Below are 13249 nucleotides of genomic sequence, written 5' to 3' on the forward strand. Positions count from 1 at the left end.
AGCAACAATTCTTCGGTGCTCAGCCTTCTTTATGGTCCAACTCTCACATCCATACGTGACTACCGGAAAAACCATAGTGTTGACTATATGGACCTTTGTTAGCAAAGTAATGTCTCTGCTTTTTAGTACACTCTCTAGGATTGTCATAGCTTTTCTTCCAAGGAACAGTTCAGTTCAGTTCAGTCGCTCAGTCGTGTCCGACTCTCCGCGACCCCATGAATCACAGCACGCCAGGCCTCCCTGTCCATCACCAACTCCTGGAGTTCACTCAAACTCATGTCCACAGAGTCAGTGATGCCATCCAACCAACTCATTCTCGGTCGTCCCCTTCTCCTCCCGCCCCCAACGTTTCCCAGCATCAGAGTCTTTTCCAGTGAGTCAACTCGTTGCATGAGGTGGCCAAAGTATTGCAGTTTCACCTTTTAATTTCATGGCTACAGTCACCGTCTGCAGTGATTTTGGAGCCCAAGAAAATGAAATCTGCCACTATTTCCATTGTTGCCCCATCTATTTGCCATGAATTGATGGGAACAGATGCCATGATCTTAGTTTTTTGAATGTTGAATATTAAGCCAGCTTTTTCACTCTCTTCTTTCACCTTCATCAGGAGGCTCTTTAGTTCCTCTTCACTTTCTGTCACTGGAGTGGTATAATCAGCATATATGAGGTTCTTGATACTTCTCTAAGCAGTCTTGATTCCAGCTTGTGATTTATCCAGTTCACCATTTTGCAGAATGTATTCTGCATATAAGGCAGATGTTTAAATTATTTCCAGTAAGATTTCTCCCAGACTCATTCCTGCGCATGATATTTGTTGACTGAATTTAGAGTGTTCCTAGATTCCATTTGGAACAACATTTCCTGCTTTAACAAAACCCTCTACTTCATACTTAATCCAATATTTTCTTCTCTCAGGCTGAGTCATTATTCTGATTCCATCTGATTTTCTAAGTTCAGAGAAATTTTTCAAACTTTCTAGCCTACAGAGGTACACTTTGAACTGATTTTCTTTTTAGTTTTTCTTATATTTTCTTTCAATGTCAATTTGGTTAGGGGAGCTGAATGACATGTATTCTCAGTACACCCTCTGATTCAAAAATGGGTCTGTGGGAGGGTGAATATGGCTGTGGGTGTGTATCAAACCACTATCACAGTACACACTCTTGTCTGCCTATCACATAATAAGAAAAGATGTCTAATGTTTAATAGCTATAAAACATGAGGATTTTTGCCTATAGATTACATTGTTCCATAATGTAAATCACAAAAAGTATTTTTTCAGTACTATCAGATGATCTGCCTATCATTTTACTAGCAGTCAGGCAGCTGTTATATTAACAGATCTTCTAATATGAAACCATTTCTTATATGAACTCTTTGTATTAGCATATTATTATTTGCCATTTCCTTCTCCAATGTGTGAAAGTGAAAAGTGAAAGTGAAGTCACTCAGTTGTGTCCGACTCCTAGTGACCCCTGGACTGCAGCCTACCAGGCTCCTCCATCCATGGGATTTTCCAGGCAAGAGTACTGGAGTGGGGTGCCATTGCCTTCTCTGATTTTAATACATGCTGCTGCTGCTGCTAAGTCACTTCAGTCGTGTCCAACTCTGTGTGACCCCATAGACGGCAGCCCACCAGGCTCCCCCGTCCCTGGGATTCTCCAGGCAAGAACACTGGAGTGGGTTGCCATTTCCTTCTCCAATGTGTGAAAGTGAAAAGTGAAAGTGAAGTCACTCGGTCATGTCTGACTCATAGCGACCCCATGGACTGCAGCCTACCAGGCTCCTCCGTCCATGGGATTTTCTAGGCAAGAGTACTGGAGTGGCTTGCCATTGCCTTCTCCGGATTTTAATACATAGGTACTGCTAAATTTGAAGTCTATGTGAAATGGACTGTAAAAGATTTTTCTTGAAATCAGCATTGAGAATATTATACCTTTCAAAATGTTTCCAATTTATGCAAAGATTGATAATTCAATTAGAAAATATAAAGAGTTTTAATTAGTGATAGAAAGTTGGAAAAATATAGAATTCTTATAAAAAAATAACCACTCAGATAAAATGTTTCCTTTTGAAATTTGTTTTGATGTTTGGGTTGTCTACCTGTCTCTCCTGATGATAATATAATGCAGTAACTAGTAAATAGAATGGAACTGGTATCCGTGGCATCAACTACACTATCTCATAACAGATAAATACGGTTCAGTGGGTAAATGTATGTAATGCTGAGTTATATTTTAATGGTTATGTTGAAATACAATTCCAATACCATGCAATTCACTCATTTAAAGTATATAATTCAATTTTTTTACATTTTAAAAAATATTTTTGCAGATAGGTACAAATATAACCATAATCAATTTTAAAACATTTTCATCACCTCAAAGAGAAACCCTGTGCCCCTTAAGCTATCACCTGCTTATTCCTCATACCCATTTTCAGCCCCAAGAGACCACTAATTTCTTTATGCCTCTGTAGACTGATGCTGAACTATTTTTTAAAAGTATTTGTGTCATTTTTCCTTCAGTTCAAAAGAATACTAGATCTACAGATGAAAATTCCATTTTCTCCACAGATATACACTTCAATCAGCACACTTGCAATGTGTCCTATTCTTAATGATAATAAGTATGATTGTATGATGAAGAAAACAGTGTATTTTCTTGCTGAGAGAGTTTTAAAGATTTATCATAATCTCAAATGTATCAGTCATACACAAAAAATGAAGAACCACTGCTTGACCAAAAAAAAAAAATTGGAAGAAAAAAAATTGGAAGAAATGTAAGTTTTCTATAAGAAACATAGCTTTTCCCAGGAAAAATAAAATTGGTGAAATTAGGGAAATAGACAGATATAAAATAAACAAAATCAAGGACTTCTTTCCCTTACAATGACAGTACAGGTTAACAAATATGAGTGGGAAACAAATCTTCTTCAAAATAGTACCTGAAATAAACCATAAAATACCAAAATTAGGACTTAGATAGATAGGAACACATAAAATATTCTACCAAAAGACATAAAAGCAAATAGGTGAGAAAAATACAAACATTCCCAGTGAAAAAATACCAGATACTGAAATAGGTCAATTATCTCCATTTAAATGGGCAGATTTACTGCGTAATAACACTATGATTCAGTTTTAGGGGGAAGTAGGAGTTAGAAGGGATATGACAAAGTGATTCTCGAATTAGTCTAGAAGAACAATGAGGTAAACAGTACATTTTAAAAGAGTACATTACAAGATATATATGTCCTATAAAAAATTAAAGCATACTAACTCAAAGTGCTTAGTTCTTCATATCTTAGCTCAAAAATGCCCTTGTAAGAAAGAACCAGAGGGCAGACAAACTGAAATCATAATCACAGGAAACTAGCTGATCTAATCACATGGACCACAGCCGAATGTGGTCCCCTGGAGAAGGGAATGGCAAACCACTTCAGTATAATTGCCTTGAGAACCCCGTGAACAGTAACAAAGGGCAAAATGATAGGATACTGAATGAGGAATTCCCCAGGTCGGTAGGTGCCCAGTATGCTACTGGAGCTCAGTGGAGAAGTAACTATAGAAGGAATAAAGGGATGGAGCAAAAGCAAAACCAATACCCAGTTGTGGATGTAACCAATGATAGAAACGAGGTCCGGTGCTGTAAAGAGCAATATTGCATAGGAACCTGGAATGTTAGGTCCATGAATCAAGGCAAATTGGAAGTGGTCAAACAGGAGATGGCAAGAGTGAATGTCGACATTCTAGGAATCAGTGAACTAAAATGGACTGGAATGGGTGAATTTAACTCGGATGACCATTATATCTACTACTGTGGGCAGGAATCCCTTAGAAGAAATGGAGTAGCCATCATGGTAAACAAAAGAGTCCGAAATGCAGTACTTGGATGCAATCTTAAAAATGACAGGATGATTTCTGTTCGTTTCCAAGGCAAACCATTCAATATTACAGTAATCCAGGCCTATGCCCCAACCAGTAATGCTGAAGAAGCCGAAGTTAATTGGTTCTATGAAGACCTACAAGACCTTTTAGAACTAACACCCAAAAAAGATGTCCTTTTCATTATAGGGGACTGGAATGCAAAAGTAGGAAGTCAAGAAACACCTGGAGTAACTGGCAAATTTGGCCTTGGAGCACGGAATGAAGCAGGGCAAAGGCTAATAGAGTTTTGTCAAGAGAATGCACTGGTCATAGCAAACACCCTCTTCCAACAACACAAGAGAAGACTCTACACATGGACATCACCAGATGGTCAACACCGAAATCAGATTGATTATATTCTTTGCAACCAAAGATGGAGAAGCTGTATACAGTTAGCGAAAACAAGACCAGGAGCTGACTGTGGCTCAGATCATGAACTCCTTATTGCGAAGTTCAGACTTAAATTGAAGAAAGTAGGGAAAACCACTAGACCATTCAGATATGACCTCAATCAAATCCCTTATGATTATGCAGTGGAAGTGAGAAATAGATTTAAGGGACTAGATCTGATTGATAGAGTGCCTGATGAACTCTGGACGGAGGTTCGTGACATTGTACAGGAGACAGGGACCAAGACCATCCCCATGGAAAAGAAATGCAAAAGAGCGAAATGGCTGTCTGAGGAGGCCTTACAAATAGCTGTAAAAAGAAGAGAGGCGAAAAGCAAAGGAGAAAAGGAAAGATATAAGCATCTGAATGCAGAGTTCCAAAGAATAGCAAGGAGAGATAAGAAAGCCTTCCTCAGTGATCAATGCAAAGAAATAGAGGAAAACAACAGAATAGGAAAAACAAGAGACCTCTTCAAGAAAATTAGAGATTCCAAGGGAACATTTCATGCAAAGATGGGCTCGATAAAGGACAGAAATGGTATGGACCTAACAGAAGCAGAAGATATTAAGAAGAGGTGGCAGGAATACACAGAAGAACTGTACAAAAAAGATCTTCACGACCAAGATAGTCACGATAATGTGATCACTGACCTAGAGCCAGACATCTTGGAATGTGAAGTCAAGTGGGCCTTAGAAAGCATCACTACGAACAAAGCTAGTGGTGGTGATGGAATTCCAGTTGAGCTATTTCAAGTCTTGAAAGATGATGCTGTGAAAGTGCTGCACTCAATATGCCAGCAGATTTGGAAAACTCAGCAGTGGCCACAGGACTGGAAGAGGTCAGTCTTCATTCCAATCCCAAAGAAAGGCAATGCCAAAGAATGCTCAAACTACCGCACAATTGCACTCATCTCACACGCTAGTAAAGTCATGCTCAAAATTCTCCAAGCCAGGCTTCAGCAGTATGTAAACCGTGAACTCCCAGATGTTCAAGCAGGTTTTAGAAAAGGCAGAGGCACCAGAGATCAAATTGCCAACATCCGCTGGATCATGGAGAAAGCAAGAGAGTTTCAGAAAAACATCTATTTCTGCTTCATTGACTATGCCAAAGCCTTTGACTGTGTGGATCACAATAAACTGTGGAACATTCTGAAAGAGATGGGAATCCCAGACCACCTGACCTGCCTCTTGAGAAACCTGTATGCAGGTCAGGAAGCAACAGTTAGAACCGGTCATGGAACAACAGACTGGTTCCAAATAGGAAAAGGAGTGCATCAAGGTTGTATATTGTCACCTTGCTTATTTAACTTATATGCAGAGTACATCATGAGGAACGCTGGGCTGGAAGAAGCACAAGCTGGAATCAAGATTGCTGGGAGAAATATCAATAACCTCAGATATGCAGATGACACTACCCTTATGGCAGAAAGTGAAGAGGAACTCAAAAGCCTCTTGATGAAAGTGAAAGAGGAGAGTGAAAAGGTTGGCTTGAAGCTCAACATTCAGAAAACAAAGATCATGGCATCTGGTCCCATCACTTCATGGGAAATAGATGGAAAAACAGTGGAAACAGTGTCAGACTTTGTTTTTTTGGGCTCCAAAATCACTGCAGATGCTGATTGCAGCCATGAAATTAAAAGACGCTTGCTCCTTGGAAGGAAAGTTATGACCAACCTTGATAGTATATTAAAAAGCAGAGACATTACTTTGCCGACCAAGGTCCGTCTAGTCAAGGCAATGGTTTTTCCCATGGTCATGTATGGATGTGAGAGTTGGACTGTGAAGAAAGCTGATCGCCGAAGAATCGATGCTTTTGAACTGTGGTGTTGGAGAAGACTCTTGAGAGTCCCTTATACTGCAAGGAGATCCAACCAGTCCATTCTAAAGGAGATCAATCCTGGATGTTCATTGGAGGGACTGATGCTAAAGCTGAAACTCCAATACTTTGGCCACCTCATGAGACGAGTTGACTCACTGGAAAAGACTCTGATGCTGGGAAAGGTTGGGGGCGGGAGGAGAAGGGGACGACGGAGAATGAGATGGCTGGATGGCATCACCGACTCTGTGGACATGAGTTTGAGTGTACTCCGGGAGTTGGTGATGGACAGGGAGGCCTGGCGTGCTGTGATTCATGGGGTCGCGGAGAGTCGGACACGACTGAGCGACTGAACTGAACTGAACTGAACTGAAGAAAGAACTTCCCATCCTATCACACACAAAATAAGATACTTTCCCCAATATGTCTTCTCTTGAAATCCCAATTATTCTTGCTTAGTTTTATTATCCTTCATGGAATTTATCCGTATTTGATGTTATGTTTTAATATTTATATTCGTTTATTTAAGGTCTCTCTTCTTCTACTAGAATATACACAGCATGTGAGGAGGAATTTGACTGTTTTATTCACTGTTGTGTGCCCAGAATTTAAGATGTAGTCAATGGTTGGCATTTAACATATAAATGAATGAAGCTTGCACTAGGCTAATGAATACATATAAAATCTCTATGAATATATGTTATTAAATCAGATATATATATATATGTACACTACATTATGGTAAAACTTTCTCCTTGCTCATCCTTAATTTCCACGAACTTTTCAGAGTTTAAGTTTACATTTCATATCTGTACAACACTCTGTCATGCTTCCATTATTACAGCTGCACTAGGCATAATGCTGTTTGCAGCACAGTGTAAACTGCAATCTGGAATACATAATATCTAAACTTCTGACTGAACTGGAATATATAATTTAGCAAATGTAGTAAAACTATACAGGAACTTGGCATGAAAAATGACAAAAAATATTATTACCAAAAAAAAAAAGAAAAGAAATTAAAGCATATCAGATGTAGTAATCAAATAATAATAATATACTGATTCATGACATACAGAGAGGGGCTTCCCTGGTGGTCCAGTGGCTAAGAATCCACCTGCCAATGCAGGGTCCTCAAGTTCAATCCCTAGTTCAGTAAAATCGCACATGCCATGGAGCAAATAAGTCCATGTGCCACAACTACTGAACCTCACACATTTGGAGCCCATGATCCACAACAAAAGAAGCCACCACAATGAGAAACCCAAGCACCACAACAAATAGCCCCTGTTCACGGCAATTAGAGAAACACTGCATGCAGCAATGAAGACCCAGGACAGCCAAAAGTATTAAAAAAGACATATAGAGAGAAGGAAAGGAGTGGGCAGGAGTCAGAGCTTAGAAGTAGATCTTAGTAGATATATAACATTATTATATATGATTAAGGTGATCTTCAACATATATTGGGAAAGGACAGATGTTAATGAACTGAATACTGTTCCCCGCAAAATTCATATACTGAAGTCCTAGCACCAGTGTAGCCTTCTCCAAAGAGATAAAGTCAAATGAGATCATAAGGGTGAGGTCCTAATCTGATGAGACTGCTGCTGCTAAGTCGCTTCAGTCGTGTGAGACTAGTGTCCTTTTAAAAGAAGACAGTAGAATACATACTGAGGAAAGGCCATGTGAAGACGAAATGAGAATGTGACCACCTGAAACCCAAAAAGAGGTCCCTGACCAGAAACCAACCATGATGGCATCCTAATCTCAGACTTTTAGCCTCTAGAACAGTGACAAACTAAATTTCTGCTGTTGAAGTTACCCAATCTATATATTTTATTATGGCAAACCAAGCTGAATAAAACAACAGATTATCACAATACTGTTACTGGAGTGTATACACACACACACACACACACACACGAATACTGATGAGCTGTTTTACAATAAATTAGAGTCCAACCTCACACTCAATATAACTATTAGCTTGTGAATTATATGTTAAAAAAGTAACTATTGAAATACTAAAATTAAATATAGACAAATAATTATATTTCTTTGGAATAAGGAAAACATAAATAGTAAAGGTAAAGATCAATAAATGTAACTGCATAAAAAATTTTAAACTTTTGTAAAGCCATGAAAAAGGACACCAAAGGTCAGAGACACATGAAACTAAGCAAATATTTACAATCAGATAATGCAATCTATTAATATATATCAGAATAGAGATTACCATTCAGATTAAAGTTAATGTTAAAAATTAACATCCATGGGTTACTAATAAATATAAAATAAAATGACTAAAATACAAAATAAAGGTTATGCATATGAACAGGAAATTATAAGAAGATATATGAATAAAAATCATGTGAAGAGATTTTTACTATCAGTATTAAAGAAAAATATTAAATTATGATATAATTTCTGACATTGCTAGATTGGGAATGACTTTTTTTGTTTTTAAAAATAACTTTCCATGGAATAAAATGAATAGGGAAATGGGAATTCTAACAGACGATGTTTAGTGTGCTAAATGGTTCAGTGTTTCTGTAAAGCAAATTAGCAATATACAACCAGAGCCTAAGAAATACATAGATCCTTTAACTCACTACATTCACATCTAAGAATTTATCCTAAGAATAATCAATTGTCCAAGGATAAGTTAGTAAGAATATTTACTAAAATGTTAATAACAGTTTAAAAAACTTTTCTTAAGAAGCTTATCAAGTGAATTAATTTTTTAAATGTTACATCCCTAAGGTGGAATATTATATAAATGCACATTAAAATTTACACAAATTCATTACCTATTAAGTGAAAAATACAGCATGTTTTATTTAAAATATATATTGTATTATCATGTATATATCACACAGAAAAAAGTCACTTCAAATTTACATATAAGATAAATTATGCCAAGGGTCATGGCCAAATTCATTACTATTAATAATCAATATTTCCTATCTTTTATTAATCATGAGCTATCTTTGTATAATTTTTTATGTATTAGTAACAGTACACCATAAAATGGAAGAAAGTAAGACATTTAAAAAATGATCCTAGGACAATGGATATAGTATGGTAAAAAATTAAAATGAGATTGTTTAATCATACCCTAAACGACATTAAGAACAGGTGGTAGTAAATATATAAATGTGTAAAAATCAAGCCATAAAATAAGTAAGAGATTTTTTTAGTTTCAAACAGGCAGAAACATTAAAAAAATACTTTTAAATACAAGCATATAATGGTAAAAATGCCAGATAAAGTCCTTGCACACATATGAGCAATGGGAGAAATTTTTAAATAAGATAAATATAAAATTAGATATGTAAACATTTAACATTTCTAAATACTAAAGAAGAAACTACCAAGAAAAAGAAGAAAATATTGCAACACATTCAGTAACAACATAACCTCTTCGGTTTCAAACTGATACATTAATCAATAAAGCCAGAGGCAGAAGAACCAGAGATCAAATTGCCAATATCCACTGGATCACAGAAAAAGAGAATCCAGAAAAACATATACTTCTTCTTCATTGATTATGCCTTTGACTGTGTGGATCACAACAAACTGTGGAAAACTCTTAAAGGAATGGGAATACAACGACCTTATCTGCTTCCTGAGAAACTTGCATGCAGGTCAAAACCCAACACAATTAGAACTGGACATGGAACAGCAGTTTCAAACTGGGAAAGGAGTATGTCAAGGATGTATATTGTCACCCTGCTTATTTAACTTATGTGCAGAGTACATCATGAGAAATGCCAGGCTAGATAAAGCAAAAGCTAGACACAACACTGCCAGGAGAAATATCAATAAACTCAGACACACAGATGACACCACCCTTATGGCAGAAAGTGAAGAGGAACTAAATTGCCTCTCCTGAAACTGAAAGAGAAGAGTGAAAAAGCTGGCATATAACTCAACACTCAAAAAACAAAGATCATGGCATCCGGTCCCATCACTTCATAACAAATAGATGGGGAAACAAAGGAAACAGACATTATTTTCTTGGGCTCCAAAATCACTGCAGATAGTGACAGCAGCCATGAAATTAAGGACGCTTGCTCCTTGGAAGAAAAGCTATGACAAACCCACATAGTGTATTAAAAAGCAGAGACATTACTTTGCCAACAAAGGTCTGTCTAGTCAAAGCTATGGTTTTTCCAGTAGTCTTGTATGGATATGAGAGTTGGACCATAAGGAAGCCTGAGTGCTAAAGAATTGATGCTTTTGAACTGTGGTGTTGGAGAAGACTTGAAAGTCCCTTGGAATGCACGGAGATCAATTCAGTCAATCCTAAAGAAAATCAATCCTGAATATTCACTGGAATGACTGATCCTGAAACTAAAGCTCCAATACCTTGGCTACCATATGTGAAGAGCTGACTCATTAGAAAAGACCCTGATTCTGGGAAAGATTGAAGGCAGGAGGAGAAAGGGATGATGGAGGACGAGACGGTTGGATGGCATCATTGATATGAGTTTGAGCAAGCTCTGGGAGATGGTGAAGTACAGGGAAGCCTGGCGTGCTGCAGTCCATGGGGTCGCAAAGAGTTGGACATGACTCAGCAACTGAACAACAATGACAAACGCTACTACTTTAACTGCACAAAGGCATCTAAAGTAATCACACCCAAAAGTAACTTATGACTTTCCCACTCCAAACCATCAATACCAACACTATCATCCAAGGAAGGAAAGCATCAACCTAGGCCCTGATATTTCTTTTAACCTTATCTCTTATATTTAGTCTGTCACAAAGTATTATAAATCTTACTTCCTAAATATCTCTCAAACTCATCCACTTCTTTCCATATCTACTATCACTTTTGTCCAGCAATCATCATCTTGTGTCTGGAATACTAGACCAGCCTACCAATAACTCTTCTCCCCACATCCATTCTCATCTCTCATCCATTATATAGCTAGAATAATCTTTTAAAAATAGAAATCTGATCTTCTCACTCCAATTTACTCTACTCCTATCCCGAACACACATATTCCACTTAACCTACTGCTTAAAGGGTCAAACAGGTCCTAAATAATGTGAAATCTTCCTATTTTTTATTCTTACTTCCTACCTTATCTCCCTAGGGTTCTATGTCTTATGTTCTAACCACTTGGAGCATTGTTCGGTTTCCTTTAAAGTGGCTACACTCCCTTCAGTTCTAGATTTTAGACATGATTATTTACTCTGGAACACTTGATAATGAATAGAGACTTGTAGGGTTAATGACTTTAAAGCTTCTGGTTAACAAAATAATATGCATACTAGAACCTTTTCTTGAAAATTTTAAAATACCAAATTATCTTTTATTATTAACTTCTCACCATTGTTCCTCAAACACTTTCATACATAATAATACCACAAAGTCCTTGCACTACTGTTCCTTATACCTAGTATGATCTTTTAATTGATCTTTGCATAAATACTGACTTCTTGATATTTAGATCTCAGAATGCCATGGCATACCAACTTATCAAAATCAGACACCTAGTTGTCCTAATATATCACTCTCTTTTACTTGCATTGCATTATCACTGTCTGATATTATTATTGATTAGTTTATTACGAATCTCCCCAATCATAATACAGCTCTCTGAGAACAAAGTCCTTAGTCTTATTCATTTTTGTATTGCTATCATCAATATGTAATCCTTGTTCAAGAAATACTGAATGAATGAATAAATGAATAATTCAGAGCCAGGATTCTCCACCTGTAATAAAGTAGATTATCATTAAAAATCGATGCTGTCATAAAACAGATCAATAGAGCACGGAAACTGAAAATCGGGCAACTTATTGAAATGTTATGGAGTAAGAATAAATCTGTGAACTCCAAACCAGTACTAATAGGCATTACAAAGGCAATATGGTATAGTGGCTAAGAACACGGGCTCTGCAGCCATACTGTCAAAGTTCAAATCCAAGCTCTACCACTTATTGGGTGATATTGGGCTAGTTACTTAACCTCTCTGAGGCTGTTCTGCAGCCTGCATGACAAATATAAAAACAGTATCTGCCTTAGAAAGATGAAGTGAAGATGAAATATATATGCAGTACACAGTAACAATACAATAACAATGCCTGAGACATAGAGAACAATCAGCAAATGTTAGCTGTTGTTTTCTTACTGCAAAGAACATCCACAAAAGAGGGCTTAGCATCAGAGAACATGCAGTTTGAAGTGGTTACTTCCATACATCTTTCATGAGTAAATGATATTCATAGGATGATTTTAAAGCTGTAGAAGACTGAATACTATAGAGACAATTAGCTTGAAGTAAAAATTTCTCGTGGGTGTCTTACATACCGAGTGAGTACGGAGTGCTGCGATGGTTTTTGAAAGTGCCATTTCCCACAGTTCATCAATGTAGGCTCTATTTACTAAGCCCTGTGTTGTATGTAAAATGTGATCTTCAACCACAAAAAAGCTAAGATTGAGGAAAAATAGAAAGCACAGCTGTCAGAAAATAGTTTGATTACTATTTTCAGCATGTCACAAACATTAAGAGCTGCCATTAAATTTGAAGGCAATACTAGTGTTTTTTCTTAAAGAAAGCTGTTTGGTATAACAAACAAAATCAGATTTATTAGACTTGGAATTATACCTTTGATCATATCATTTTAATCACTTCAATAGAAACTGGAATTACATTTGCATTAAATGTTAACCATGCTATCCTAGAATTTAAAAGGGAAGAATAAAATGTTTATAGATAAAGGAGACTAGTTTCACTACAGTAAAAACACCAGGCCATTAAAACATTTTACAAAAAACAACAGAAGTTAAAACACCCATTATTTTAAGAAACGAACACACAAAATATTAAAACAACTCCCTTCATACAAAACTTTTTCATCGAAATGTTGAAAAGATATAGCACAAAGGTAAAAAAATACACACATATTTTTTAACATTCTGCTGTGGTGGCCTAATTTTTACGCATCTGAAATGTATCTTTAGTTATCTTACCTAAATATTCATACTACTTAAAACAATTCTTTAAATAGAGAATTGCTCATGGTAACACTTTAATCAAGTTATCAATTACATAACAACAATCGGAATTTGAAAAAGAAAGAAATTTCATAGAACAATTC

The 13249-nt window shown here is 36.7% G+C and overlaps 1 protein-coding gene across 4 annotated transcripts in view; it reads right to left on the reverse strand.

The window, feature by feature from the left end:
* EXOC6B (exocyst complex component 6B) overlaps positions 1-13249 on the reverse strand; it is a 762215-nt gene that overhangs the window by 324501 nt on the left and 424465 nt on the right. For all 4 annotated transcript variants that reach the window (XM_088841568.1, XM_055400057.2, XM_055400058.2 and 1 more), the window contains one exon: positions 12459-12579. In XM_088841568.1, coding sequence (XP_088697694.1) covers positions 12459-12579 — 121 coding nt within the window. The remainder of the gene's footprint in view (positions 1-12458; positions 12580-13249) is intronic.

Source organism: Moschus berezovskii, chromosome 11 (assembly GCF_049115385.1).
Source record: "Moschus berezovskii isolate FMDL1 chromosome 11, NW_MosBer_1.0, whole genome shotgun sequence".
Lineage (NCBI taxonomy): Eukaryota > Metazoa > Chordata > Mammalia > Artiodactyla > Moschidae > Moschus > Moschus berezovskii.